The sequence below is a fragment of the Panthera leo genome, chromosome E1 (assembly GCF_018350215.1).
Source record: "Panthera leo isolate Ple1 chromosome E1, P.leo_Ple1_pat1.1, whole genome shotgun sequence".
In the NCBI taxonomy this organism is placed as follows: domain Eukaryota; kingdom Metazoa; phylum Chordata; class Mammalia; order Carnivora; family Felidae; genus Panthera; species Panthera leo.
In genome coordinates, this window is record NC_056692.1 from 23772619 (window position 1) to 23787663 (window position 15045).

At 38.8% G+C, this 15045-nt stretch overlaps 1 protein-coding gene across 8 annotated transcripts in view; it reads left to right on the forward strand.

Moving 5' to 3' along the window:
• ACACA (acetyl-CoA carboxylase alpha) overlaps positions 1-15045 on the forward strand; it is a 277010-nt gene that overhangs the window by 148361 nt on the left and 113604 nt on the right. For 7 of the 8 annotated variants that reach the window (XM_042917229.1, XM_042917232.1, XM_042917230.1 and 4 more), the window contains 6 exons: positions 5341-5364; positions 8007-8150; positions 8936-9032; positions 10180-10287; positions 14361-14417; positions 14650-14694. In XM_042917229.1, the coding sequence (XP_042773163.1) occupies positions 5341-5364; positions 8007-8150; positions 8936-9032; positions 10180-10287; positions 14361-14417; positions 14650-14694 (475 nt within the window). The remainder of the gene's footprint in view (positions 1-5340; positions 5365-8006; positions 8151-8935; positions 9033-10179; positions 10288-14360; positions 14418-14649; positions 14695-15045) is intronic. The other variant, XM_042917228.1, reaches the window with a different exon arrangement.

Consider the following 15045-nt stretch of genomic DNA (forward strand, 5'->3'; position numbering starts at 1 on the left):
TTCAGTCATTCTCTTGGTGTAGGAATCATCAGGACAGCTGGTCTTCACTAAAAGAACATTTTATTATTATCTAGACTCAGGATTTATTTCTCTTGTCTGAGATTCCATCAGCCCAGCTCTTTAGTGAATTCAGCCAGTATTTTACATGGATTGATCCTTGAGCTCAGACTAGATCATTCAGCATTCCCTTTTCTCTTCCTTTCTCTAGTGAGAGTCAGGGTTTAGAGCCCTAGGGGTGTGTGTGTATGTGTTTGTCTTTTTTCCCATTCCAAAACCCTAGTTTATCATTCTCTAGTGCTGGTGATGGAAAATCTTGTTAAACTAAGGCATTGTTCTGAATGTCTTTACTTTTGACAATTCATGGAATCATTTGACATTTAGGATTTCACTTAGCTTTGGGCACATTAAGTCAGAATAATCTGTAAACAAATAAGTTCTTTAGTCAGTCTATGTATTTGATCTTTTAAAATATAGCTATATTCATACAAACATATGTAAAGTATTATCCCATAAACTCTGTGGCTGTGCATATTATGATAATCTGGGAGTGTGAAATTTAAAACTCCAAATGATTTTCATAAGTAATACACATTTGTGAACGTACTTTGTTGTTTTTTTTTTTTTTAAACTTTTAATCTGTGATTCAAATAAGCATCAAAATTGATGCAGGAGATAGAAGTATACTTTGTTGTATGTTTCTGTACATATATAAATGGGTGAGGAGCTATTGGTGTTTATTTCCACCTATTTCTTAGATGGAAATTCATGCTTTAGTTAAGTCATGTTGCACTGCACCTTCTCTGCTGTTTGCTCCTTCTGAACTTGGCCCTCTCTGTTATAATGTTTTAATTCAAGCACTTTCTGTTTCTTATGTTTCACATCCAGAAGAGGTTGGCTGTGTTCTCTTTCCCCTGAAAGCACATGTTTTGGTCATGACTCGGTTTAGGCTGCTTGGCACCTTCAATGTTTAGCTATTGGTGGGTGTCTGCTGAGCCTTCTTCTTATAAAGAAGGTTGTGAGGAAGTTTAGAAATCAGAAGCCTTCCATGTGACTAATGAGTAGCCTGCTGCCATTCTTGAGAATTCTGATAATCTCTGACACCCAGAGATTAGAGTGTTCTTTGGATCTTACTGAGACGCTCAAAAGTCATCCAACTTGTAGCATTTTTTTTAGCAGTGGGAGCACTTGGTTGTAGTTAGCAGGCCAGAATGAGCTATAAATAAATAAAATCCTACAGTGCTTGCTTCCTTCATTCAGGGTAGTCTGCTGATAAGATGCAAGCATCTGGCAGAAGAGAAGATTCTCAGCAGGTTTAAGTGCTTACCAAAGTGCTTTCCTGTATCCATGGCTCAGCTTCTAGTCTCTGCTGTGTTATTTTGGCACTCTAGACTTGTAAGATTGGAGAGCTGGGTTTAAAACTCTCAATATATCATTAGGGTAGCCCAAGGTCCCTTCTTGTCAAAGAAGACTAGCTGATTCCAGGGGGAAGGAAAAGCAGAATCCAGGGCACCTGTAAATCCCTGTAGTTTTGTGCTGTGGGTTTGTAGCTAATTATACAGCAGGCAACAGTAATATGCTGCAGCTCTGTTGGCATACTTGTTTCAAAAAGAGCAAAATCTTCCAGCAGAGCAAAGAAGGGGCTTTGAAGGAGCTGCAAATGAATGAAGCAATGATCATTTTATTGTAAACTAAAGCTCTACAGTGGAATCAGGGCATCTGAACTGCAAGGAGGTGGTGCAGGAGATGCCAAGTAGAAATACATGGTTCAGATGTGTTTTACACCTCTTGATTTGGATTCTCCTGCAGAAATATAGTCACACAAGGAGACCACCACTGGTCACAGCCAGCCAAATTGCTCTTTCTCCTATGGTAGTGCTGTTAGCGACTGCTAGTAGGTTATTCAGCCGACCTCTTCTGATTCTGCTTTGCTGCCTTACTTCAAAAGATTTGCCCTATACTGGCTTTCAGTCACAGCTTGATGTAACCACTGCTTGTTTGCATGCATCCCCGTCATTTTCATATAGGGTCTTTTTTTTTTTTTCAAGTTAGAAGGCAAAAGAATTGGGAGCATTTTTATATGATAAAAGATTTATGTAGGGCTAGCTGGAATCAAGCAAAATGAAATTCAGCTGGAAGGGCTGGTAAAAGGCTGAGAGAACTTGTGACTGCCCGAGAAGTCAGTGTTCCTTAAATAAAGAGGGTTCAGCTAGCAGGCAGCAACTCTGACTTTGCATTCATATTGAAGCAGGCTCTCCAGCCACTCTGTGCAGGCAGATCAATAAAATCAGAGGTGACTTAATGCCAAGAACCTCAGAATTCAAAGGATTTCTCTTGTCCTTCTTTAAATTTAGTCTACATTGAAGTGTAATGCTAGCCTCAGGAACAGGTGAGAAAATGTATAGAATTTGGTTTATGATTGTATATTAAACAATGTCCTTGGAAAATATTCCCTTTGCTTTCTCAGTTATCACATCTGTAAAATGGAGCTAATCTGCTGGAAGGAAAATGATTCCAGTATTTATCAAAACACTGTGAATGAAGATTTATTATAAGTGTTTCCAAAAGCTTAAACAGCAAATGTCTAATGAAAAGTGAATTCATGTCCCATTTATGTATTTGAAAAATGTAGTTGACTGCCTTATCAGAGATTGAGTAGTTTGACTGCTTTTGCATGATGAGTATGCAGTGAAATGTGGTAGATTTTATCTAATTAAAAGCTATATAAATAGCATATTTGACTCACATACAGTCTCTCCTTTGGTTGTTCATCTTTATGTTGACCATGGATCTACTTTCTAGTATATCACATTAGTGTGCAGTATCCCACACTGGTCATATTCTTTTTTTTTTTTTTTTTTTTTTAATTTTTTTTTTAATGTTTATTCATTTTTGAGAGACAGAGGCAGAGCATGAGCGGGGAAGGGGCAGAGAGAGAGGGAGACACAGAATCCGAAGCAGGCTCCAGGCTCTGAGCTGTCAGCACAGAGCTCGACGCGGGGCTCGAACTCACGAACCGCGAGATCATGACCTGAGCCGAAGTTGGACGCTCAACCGACTGAGCCACCCAGGCGCACCTCACACTGGTCATATTCTTAAATTGAGCAAATATTCCTTGTGTAAGGGTAACACAATATATAAATGATCATTATGGACATGGTTAAGTGTTTACCTGGTGATAGAGTTTATCCTTCTTTCCCTGCTCATCTCATGTACAGCCCTACAGATTCTTATTCTGTCAAAGAGGATAAGCTGTATCTAAACTTACCTCTTGTATGATTGAGTTGGGGCCCTTCTGTTAAAAACTGGAGGTGCTGGGAGTTTTTGTTCTTACCCCATACTGTGTAGATGGTGCATGGTTCCTATAACAAAGCAGCAGGGAGCTCCATATGAGAGCTTGAGAATTGCTGATGAAAAAGGGCTGGCTTTTGGTTGGTGATGTTCTTTTCATTTCAGGCCCTTTTCTCCTAAAAACTTGGCCCTCATTCTGTGAAGACTCCCTAAGGGATTAGAGTGTAGCTGCAGAAGCAGTGGCACCATTTTATTAGTTTAAGAAATTGGTTAACAGTTTAGAGAGATTATACTGGTTTCTAAATTCCAGAAACCTGAATAGATGGAGCCTGAGATTGCTTCAGTTGTAGGATTCTTCTCTTTGAATTGAGGTTCATGGTAGGAGACTGTGCAGGTAGTTCCTTTCTTTAGATTCCTTGACGTCTTAAAAGAAAGACATTCCTATATTCTCATTAGCGTTTACTGTTAGTTTTCTGCTTAGCTACAACTCCCTCTGTTCTAGAACCCGTGCATACTTTTTACTGGTTGAGGATGGCTACGTGCATGGTAACTAAGGATCTCTTGTAAATAGAAACCCCTTCCCCTGAATGAGAGGCTCAAAGGACCCAAACAGCAAAGGCGCAGGATTTTGCACTCAGAGGTTACTCTTGCTGCCTTATGAATTAGCTCTGTGATACAGGTTTGATGCAAAGAGCATTGCTACTCACAAATCACATGAGGTATACAGTTTGTGTGCAGTGATATGTCACAGCATTTTATTTATATGGCCAGCTCAGTCTATTCTGCTCCTTTCACTGCCATGGAAAGTGCATCATTTTCCTCCCTCTCTCCTCCTTCCCACATATCATCAGCACCACCCACAATGTTCTGCCCATTAAGTCCTGTGTGTGCCAGAAAACCCCAACAATGATTAAATGCTGATAAAAGAATGTTAGAAGGTTAAGATATCAACCAATCAATGCCCTTACAGTACTCCTAAATTGTGGGTGGTAAGTATAACTTTGCCCTTTTAACATTGAAAATAAGGATTTTTTATTTTATTATTATTTTTTTCAGTTGAGGAAATGACTGACATCAAATTAAGGGGGGGGAGGGAGTGGGGGGAGAAAAAAGCATTGGTGGCAAAGACCAAAGAGAATGCAGGAAACTTGCCTTGCAGTTTCCATTCTTACCCTAATCTTTTTTCTCATCGTTTTGACAAGTACTTGGTCAGGAAATTCTAGGGCTAGCCAAATTTAGGTGTGGTTTTATTTATGAGAGTCCCGGAGTTTTTGAACTTGGAGTACTCTTAAAAAGTCATTATTACCCTAAAATCATTAAAACGTATAAGTTACTTAATTTTAACAAAGTATATCACTCTAGTTACAGAATCATTTATCATTACATTTCTGCATGATTTTCAGTTTTTTAAGCTCCCATAGTACCGAATACCCTCCTTTCCAACACCCCCACCACTCCTCGCCACCTCCCTGGTCTGTGGGAGGAAGACATAGTTAAAAGGGCTTACAAAAGATAGCTGGGAACCTAGATTCCTGGCTACTTTTCTTTGGAGGAGAGTTTATAAGTTCATCTCATATCCTAGGAAAGCAGTTAAGGTGGGAGGGGCTGTGGAATCAACTTCTTTGGACTTCCTTACTAAATTTTCAGTAAAATAGGAATAAGAAAGAAGATTCTATAAGACTTGTCAAGAGTGACATTTCATGTTGAAGCTTAAGATAATATGCCATGTCCATAGAGCTTAAATTAATTTTCATGAGGTTGTGTTTTATCACCACTCTGCATTATTTTTTTGTAGTAGACTTATTTTTAAAAATCCATGGTAATCCATTTCAACCCTTTCCAGCAACAGTTGCTCTGGTGAGGTCGGTCAAGAAGTATGCCTCTTTCAAGGCACCCTGGGGTGTGAAGGTTAATGAGCACTTAATTATGTCTGCTGAATGCCAGAGCTGCCAGGCTGGAGCTCTTCATGTCCAGTCTGTATCTGCTCTGACAATTCTTTTATGATGGCTTTCACTAACCTATCAGTAACTAACTGTGGTTGTTTAATTACAGAGGGAACATCCCCACGCTAAACAGGTACCGTATGTTTAGTTTCTTTTCCAATTAAAAGCACATTTTTTGTAACTTAGAATAGTGAAATCAGGGAAATAAATTAACACTACATTTGACAAGTTATGTTGTCTTCTGCTAGGGAGTCCTGAGCTCCCCTTTGGACATACTAAATTATTCTTTCTGTTTGGAAAACATGTCTGCAGCTTTTCTTCAGCTGTTCAAAAAGCAACACTTGGAAAGCCTCAGTATGGAGAAGCCCCCCATCTAGCTGTATATGATAGGGGAGTTGTCTGCCTGCTGTTCAGCTTTGCTGTAAACATCTTTTGCTACATTCTCTGTCTAGTTTGGGGCTCTCAGAGGAGAAACCCTTAGGTTACTCCTCCCCTGGCAAATTGTTCTTAATTTTTTAATTTTTAGTTTCTTGAGTTTGCTTCTCCTTTTAGCAGAATGCAAATGCAGAAATAGCTGATCTCATGTTTTATCAGTTTGTTAGCTACTTTTCTAAAATGTTACAATGATATGAAAACCAAATTTTATTTCAGACTTACAAGATTAACATTTGAAAAGTGTATTTAAGTCTTTGATGTATATAACCCTGTGAAGAAGTTTCCAGGCCAATATATAACACATGTGATATTTTGGTAATTTTGATTCCACCTGCTTCTGAGCCAAGCAAGGCAACACAACGCAAGTTTGAGAGGATAGCAGTTCTGATTGGAATTGGATCTATAAAACGCCAAAGCGGCAAGCAATAAGTTGGTGGCAAGTTCTTCGTAGATGATCAGTTCTGTACATTGAAATATTCATAGACTTATGTTTGTTTTGTTCCTCTCCCTTTAAATATTAAGTAATCAAAACTGATTATAGCTTTCAGAGTCCAGTTTGGATGGGGAGAGAAAAGGGAGTGCATTGGTTTGGTCTTTGTGTCTGCCCTTTGAGAGTGGACTTGGTTCATTCCTGCCTGCCAGAAAAGCTATGTCCTGGCCCCTGAGCATAGTAGTGGGGGTAACTGAACAGTGGATTTCCCCTGGGGTTCAGTAGAGTGAAAAAGATACTTAACCCCATGTTTGCCACAAACACAGCCTGTTAGCTTATTCAGCGGCAGTTCCCTTTAAGTGTTATCTGGAACCCTTTTATCTTTCCTGTCTAATGCCAGGCAGGTAGAAAAAGATATAATGCCTCACAAACTTGCTTCTTTATAAATATGTTTGGTGATCCTAGAAAAGAGGATGATAGCATTTCTAAGTTCATACAACTCTGAATCCCAGTTTCTAGTGAGCACCATGTGTAAGACTTGCTTGATGCGTGTTTCATGTGTTTGTTTCATTCATGGTATCAATGGTTTCCTCTCCCACTCTGCCTTTCTACTCTCTGGTACTGTCAAAAGATGAAGTGCCTTTTTCACAGTTCTCATTTGCCAAGGAATAAAAACTTGGAGTGTCAGTCTCTGTAGTCTGTGTGACCAGCACTCCGTCCCCTGAAAAATTCCATTGCCTTTTATAATGACAGTTTGAATAGAGTACAGTATGTATGCAGATCTCTAGTCTGCATTGCTGCCTCTCTTCCCCCTGCAACACTGCAGGTGGTGCACTTCAAGGAGACTTTTGAGCAGCTCCCCAAAGTTTAGGCGCCCCTGCCTTGTTCTGAACTTGTTTCTGATCAGTATGCTGGTAACATGGCAGGCAAGTCCTAAAAAGCATCGGTTACTTTGTCTTTCCTAACAGGCCGTCCGGATTGATTGGGCATTTGGAAATACTTCCCAGTATTACTTTTCAGTACATACTGCTGAGGTGCATCAAGGAATATACAGACTCCTTATGTTTTTAGCTTGAACAAACAGTTCTCTTGGAGCATCTCCATTTAACACCTGTTTGTCATGCTTACGCATACTTTGAGACCCATGCTCTGCCCTTTTGCATCTTACTAGGATTTCTTAAGGGCTTTTAGTGAAGATATGTTTACTTTGGAATAGGAGTGTTTAAATATGAAAGAGGAAATTTTGCAATTTCGAGTTGAAAAATGTCTCTTTTTCAAAAAGGGAGGAGCTGTAATCCTTACAACTGCTGTCCCCATCAGCCCAGTAAAGGAAGAAGTAAATACCTCAGTAAAGTTCCTTTTATAAACTGTGACTTGTTTCTGTATGATAAATGCTTTCTGTGATGATTTACTAAACCATTCCAAATGACTTAGTTGTTGTACATGCATATATCTATCTGTGAATACTTAAGGCATTTTTTCTCTAGGAATTACAGTAGATTAAGTGTTGCCTAGTTACAGCCCACTTGGCTTGCTTCCTTCCTTTTAAAAGAGGGAATGTTTTAGGGAAGGGGAAGATGCAGGATGGTTTTTAACCCCTGTGTGCTATTCATTCATTAGTCATGCCATGGCGTCCTTGTATTAAAACTGCTACATAGTTCTTCACTATCCTTAGATTTTTATTTGGAGAAATTTGGGGGTGCTAAAAATAGCTTGTGTGGAGTAAAATTGAAATGAGAGGGTTAATGTGAATCCATCAAGACAGGCCTATCCACAGTGGGTAAAAAACCAAATCTGCTCTGCAACCTGACCCTACCTCAGAGTATCTCTTGCTCCTTTTCTCTATTGTTACTCTCCCAATCCTGCTCCTAACTTCCTTGTCTAATGCACTTGATTGAATTACTGTTTAGAATGTCCTTCTCCTCCAACCTCAACCACTATGGCATGACTCACGTAGCTAGTGTCAGCGATGTGCTGTTGGACAACTCATTCACTCCACCGTGTCAGCGGATGGGCGGAATGGTCTCTTTTCGGACTTTTGAAGATTTTGTCAGGTAAGACACTGTGGAAATGTGTCTGTTCAAGGGGAGCTATAGCCATCTCTGTTTTGGGGTCTCTGATTTCTGCCAAGTGAATAAAGGCCCCCAGAATAGCCATGAGCCAGCTAAAGAGATATAGCCCTTGCTGTATATGTCCTTGGAGAGGTATATGTTCTTCCATTTCTACCTCTTATTCAGACTCCACAAGCCTCTACTTGTTATATGAGCCTGGTCAGAAAAAAAGAAACAAACAAAAACCATCTTTTCCTTAGGAGCTAACAGAAGAAGCTGTCTGCTCTGTGATGAGTGAAATGTCAGGAGAAATTAAACACAACACCAGAGTGAGCCCCACCAGAGACGATACATCTTTTGATTAAATGCATTCAGCATCTATCTCTTGATGTATACTGATGCATTACCCTAGGGGGAGGGGTAATTACATTGGTCTGTCACTGCTCCAGTCCCAGGCTCTTTCTGTTACTTTAAGACCGATGATGACAGCAGTGCTCATAGCTTACATATGAAAAAAACAAAAAAGCTGTAGATCATTCTTTTTTTTTAAAGAAAAAATATATATGGTTTATTAAAGGTTAAACAATCCATCCTCCTAATTTCTGCCACTTGGTGAAATTTTGCATGTCACCTCTAGCCACTGGTGATTCTATTCAGTTGACTATTGAGCACAAAGCAGAATAGATTCTTCTTGTGGACTGGGCTGGCAATGGCAGTGTTAGTTTCCTGCCACTTAGGTTTTCTGCTACTTGGGTTTTCATGGCGGGTATTTCTCTGGTATTTTTCAGGATCTTTGATGAAGTGATGGGCTGCTTCTGTGACTCCCCACCCCAAAGCCCCACGTTCCCTGAGGCAGGTCACACATCTCTGTATGATGAAGACAAGGTATAGTGTTCCCTTTGAGAGACTGCTTTGTTACTTCAGACACAGGACTTGTAGTATATGCTATCTTTCTGGCTTTGGAAGAATCCATCTTTTTACCCTACTTTATATTATTTAATTTTATATGCCTCATCAAAGTATTTTTGGGAACAAATGGAATATAAATTCTAATCTAAAAAAAAACCAAACTGTATTTATCTTGGAATCCATACTGTGAATAGCAAATGGACTCAGCCATATCCATTGCAGCTGCCTCTGAGTCTCTGAATGTTGTTTTCAAGACTCGAGCTGTGGTTGCTTTAATTCTTAGTGGTGGCTTATATATTTGTAGAATGGTGCTATCATAGTATTCAGGGAATGGCAGACTAGATAGCAGGGGAAAAAAATAGGCATTTTGTTTAGAACTTTGTCCTTTTATTAAATCCCTTCTTTTCATTTCACAGTAAACAGATAATTCTGCTTTTTCCCGATGAGGTGATTTTCCCGTGGTTTGATACTTCCACTGTTTGATAAATTGTTAGGAAATATGTGAGAATATGTTCAGATGGCTTCTTCCACTCGTTTTTCTTCACATTCTGTGAAGAAATGTGACAAATGGTTTCATTCCCATTTGATTCATGAAAAAGTTGACACAGTGGTCTTCAAGTTCATGTCAAGTCAGGATTTGAGTCTACCTCTGGGTAATGCCTTTGCCGCCTTATCTTTGAAAAGTTAGGTGTTTTACTTTATTTGATCTCTGTTGTGGATGCTGATCAATGGTTTCTTTTCCTTTTTTTTTTTTTTTTAATTTTAATGTTTATTTTTATTTTTGAGACAGAGAAAGAATATGAATGGGGGAGGGTCAGAGAGAGGGAGACACAGAATCTGAAGCAGGCTCCAGGCTGTGAGCTGTCAGCACAGAGCCCGATGCGGGGCTCGAACTCACGGACTGTGAGATCATGACCTGAGCCGAAGTCGGATGCCCAACCGACTGAGCCACCCAGGCACCCCTGATCAATGGTTTCAATTTGCTTATTCATACTAGTGGGGAAACCAGAATGTCCTGTGAGGCGTATCTCTTTTTCAGGTATTCTACCAAGTACTGTAACTTCTCTCTGCCTCTATATTAACCAGCCTGCTAATTTCTTTGTGTTGTGTTCTTGAGTTACAGGTCCCCAGGGATGAACCAATTCACATTCTGAATGTGGCTATCAAGACTGACTGTGATATTGAGGATGACAGACTGGCAGCTATGTTCAGAGAGTTTACCCAACAAAATGTAAGTCCTAGGTTGGGTGGAAATTGATGGTGGCCGCTTTCCTGCTGATATATCCTATCCACCCTTTTATCTTACCACTGATAATGGCTATGTCTTTTACATAGTTCTGCCTGTAGGGGTGAAATTCCAAAGTGACTTAATAGTATGTAATGAATATCTTATGTCAAGAAATATAGACCTCAATATTCAAAATCTTTTTAAGGAAAGTAAGTTGTGTTCTTAAATCTTTCCCAGAGCTCTGTCTTGAACTTCCATTCACCTGCTGAATATTTTCCTTTGGTGACTTAACTCCATAAATCTAGGCCTAGATTCCCCTGAGTTTCCTTCTATATCTTGAAAGTATCAGTTATGGGGTGCCTGGGTGGCTCAGTTGGTTAAGCGTCCGACTTCAGCTCAGGTCACGATCTCGCGGTCTGTGAGTTCGAGCCCCGCGTTGGGCTCTGTGCTGACAGCTCAGAGCCTGGAGCCTGCTTCCGATTCTGTGCCTCCCTCTCTCTCTGCCCCTCCCCCTTTCATGCTCTGTCTCTCTCTGTCTCAAAAATAAATAAACATTAAAAAAAAATAATAAAAAAAAAAAAAAGAAAGTATCAGTTATACATCCATTCTCCTTTCAATTCTGTGTCTCTTGGATATATTGTGTTGACATCAAACTTCATAGTTTAAACCTAAATTTCCATCATTTTCCTTCACCTCTTATGACCCCCTGCCAACCACCCCCAAGAAACAAAACAAACCCAAGTAACCAAACCCTTTACCCCTAGTCATTTGGAAATCATTGACTTCTTCCTTTCCTTGCCATTCCGTTAATCTGCCCCTCTACCCACAATCCTTACTTGTTTATTTCCATCAGGTCTGACATCAGGATCTCTGAGGTTTTTCTTTACAGTGTCTCTTACCCTTTCTTTCTTCTTAGTTTTAAAATTCTCAATGCCACCATTCTAGTGTAAACTCTTACCTCACATCTGAGGCATGGCAACAGGTTTACTTGTGATCCATTTGTGTTCCCCTTGTTCTCCCCCCAGCTTCGGTTCTGCTCACTTCCACAAAGTTAAATGTCCAAAATGCCCCCTTACCAAGGTATTCTCCCTCTTAGCGTTGGTTCTCTTACCCTTAAGATACATCTGTAGCTTGATATTTAACATCATCCTATTAACGAAGGCTCACAGTCTAGCCTTTGCTGCTCCTAAGTTTTTGTCTCATTTACCTTTGTTTACTTCATCTCTTCTGTGGTCCTCATCTGAAAGGTTTTCTACTCACACTAACTTCCTTCCAGTCTTTCTCTCTCCCCTTCCTTCCTTCCTTCCTTCCTTCCTTCCTTCCTTCCTTCTTCCCTTCCTTCTTCTGCTTGTTTTAAGAGCTGTCTCAAATTTCACCACTTTCATGAGGCCTTCTCTGAGTAGCCCTCACTAAAATGTATTTTTCTTCCTTGCATTTCTAATTGGTCATCATATATTTATTAGCAGTAATGATACTTTTTTTTTTTTTATAAAGAGCTTCTATGTAAACTTTTTTATTTGCACCTTATCACAGTCTCATGGGGCTGGATTAGTCAGGAATTATTCTGTTATACACGTGGGGAAAAGTTCAAGTTCAGAGTAGATTAAGGTCCCTTGATCACCCACTGGTGATTCAGCAAAAACCTGAATTTAAGGCTTGTGATGCCAGCTCTAAGGGTCACAGATCTAGGTGCTTTAGTGAATAATACATTCTTAGCCCTGAAGATGCTTATAGTCTTATTGGAGGGAATGGTTAGACATGCTCAAATAATAATCTGCAGTTACATTTCATTGTGACATGTGATAGATGCCAAAGCACCTCTCTTCAGCTGCCCTTAATGACAACTACTCATGTGTTTCCTTTGAATGGAAAGCACCTAACTTATACTGCTTGTTATAGAGAATGAGCTCAGTAGATGTTTTTTAAAATTTAATTTAGCAATATAAGCAATTAGTGCCATAGGCATTCACATCATGTAATGCTGATGGTAGGTACTCAGGAAAAGATGGTAACTTTGTGTTTCAGATGAGTCTTTAATCCATTATACTCTCAAAGCACACAAACTGACTGTAAGATTATAGTGGCCAAGATGAGGAAAAGGTACTTTCAGAGAAGTGAAGGTATGGGACATGCCTGGGAGTTTTTCTTTAGAAGAGAAATTTACCTTTCTTCTTGACCTGGACTAGTGACCTCATAAAATTAACCTGAGACCAGTGACCAAGGTAACCTTAGCTGTAAGAGACCTACTGTTATGTGTGGCTGCTGACTCTGCTGCTTGATGAAATAACATATGACCGTTTCTTCCCAGGTGTTGAGGCACTAATTGCTGATACTTGATTGTTTTGACCTCAACTTTAGGCTTTTTGTTACCCTCAAATCCAAGTCTTATATATCATCACACATTGATTTAAAAAAACAGTTTCTTTATTTTTACTGCATATATTTGTAACATTAACTGGCAATAGGAAATTGCCTTTTTCCTTAACTGAACTTGTAAACTGAGGCACAGAGAAATCCAGCATCTTTGTCTAATGCTTTTCGAAAGGCTAAGGGTACACTGTGCTGACATTCTAAGCCTAGAGAAGCTATTAACTGCATTAGGTACTGTGCTTATCCAGGAATACTTGACATTTTCACCTCCTTGTTTTGGGGGGGAAAAAAACATAAAAAGAAAGGGAAGGAGAAGCAATTAAAAAAACCTGAAATGATAACTAGTTTTGTTTTTCACTTCATGATCATGCTCCTATCAGTTTAGAAAAAGTTTTTTTTTTTTTTAAGCACACATTAAACTATCAAATAGGTTGATCCAAATTGTCCAAATAATCTTCTAGTCCCAGCATGTCTTTTTTTCTCTCATAGAAATTAGGATCATATATTTGTAAATGACTTGTGGAGGAGATTGAAGCAGTCAGTGTAAATGGAGTTTCTCCAGGTGCTGACGCCTAATCGCTGGGTAATAGCTGTGGACTTGCTGTGAGACCGGCATTATTACAATGTAATCAGAATCCTGTTGCTCTGCTGTTATTGTCAGCCACTTGTGGAATTTTAAAAGCAATAACAATTTTGATTTTAAATCATGGCATTATTAAAGTTATTTTCTTCCCTTGCCAGAACATAGCTATTGATGCTTGTCTTTGAAGGACTTGGCTGTAGTGGAATTCTTTGTTGGTGCTGGAAAAAAACGTTTCTGTTCCTAGGCATGCTTAAAGACTGATAACCACGGCAGCCCCCATTACACTGTGTTCTTCTAAAACAGTTTTTTCTTACTGTAGTATCAGTACTTGGTTATTTACATTAATGGGTATGATGCCAGTACAGATCCTTTTTAAATGTGAGTAAGCCAAAATTTATTCATGTTTGGTCTGGGGATTTATTATTAGAAAATTAATTTTTCCAGTTATCTTTTGTTTATGCTGTTAGTTAATTTTATTACTAAGCAGTGGCATAGTAGAAATGGAGAAGTAGGAGGAAAATGGCTCAGGAATGTGCCTATTCATAAGGGAAAGCTAATTTGGACTTAAAAAATACATAGTATCATGAAAGTTAAGAATTGGCTTATGAACATAGCTCTTGTTTCGAGTTACAGCAAGGAATTGATCAAACTAAAGTCTGACTGTAGTTTGTGAAAATCGACATTTTTTTTTCTATTTGTATTATTCATATATCCTCTCAGGGCATTCAACTAGTGGCATTGCTTTTCTCTTTGTTGCGATGTAGCCCCTTTTTGTTAGGGACCTTTAAAAGTATGTCCCTTACTTAATTCATTAACCTGTTTCTTTGTTTCTACTTTTGAGATAAATGAGCAGTACGCTATAGAGAAAGGCTTAGATCCAGAGGCCCAAGTTCTCCTTTTTTCCTTCAGTTCTCCTTCAGTTTTGTCCAGATCAATATATGAAACCTATTCCATCAGAGCCAGGTTGAGATATGTTTATTTGCAAGTTTGAAGGTATTGAGGCAAGATGTAGATATACAAAAAAGGGTGCTTGCCCAGTCAGAGCTTTCTGAGGACTAAATGGGGTAAAACTTAGGATGAATGGAGATCTCATCTATCTTCTGTTTACATGTTTTGTTTGTAGAAAGCTACCCTGGTTGAGCATGGGATACGGCGCCTTACTTTCCTGGTCGCACAAAAGGTACTGGCACATGACCGATACTCCCCCAATATGTCTTAACGCTGCTTCTAGAACTTTAAAAAATAAAATATGGAATTATAATCATTTATTTCTTGTAGAATCTAATAAATTTTTTCCTATAAATTTAATCAAGAAAAAACATTAACTCATCACCTTTTACTTAATTCGTTTTTAATTTTATTATTAATTGCCAGCTTCTGTTTTTTCTTCTTTTCTGTCTTTCATTTGAAAGGATTTCAGAAAACAGGTCAACTATGAGGTGGATCAGAGATTTCATGTAAGTAAAAGGAACCACAATGAAAGATTACTTACTGTTTTATCTATCTGCCATCAATTATTTAAATATAGAGTATGTGTGAGTCTTTAGAAGAGCTGGACTCATGTTTGGTTCTTCTTTTAGAAAGTGTTAAAATGAATCTTCCAGTTCTTCTTTAGTGTTCCAGCTAAAGTTTTTGTGTTTTTTTTTTTTTTTTTTTAACCCTGTAATGAACTCTCAGTATAACTCTGAGAAATAGTTAAGAATGAACACATGCATTTATCCAGATGACTAAGGAAGAAGTGGGAACTAACTACTAATCTCTTCTGTGCAGAGTGAACATAGGGACTTCAGTAATGAAGAACTGTTGAT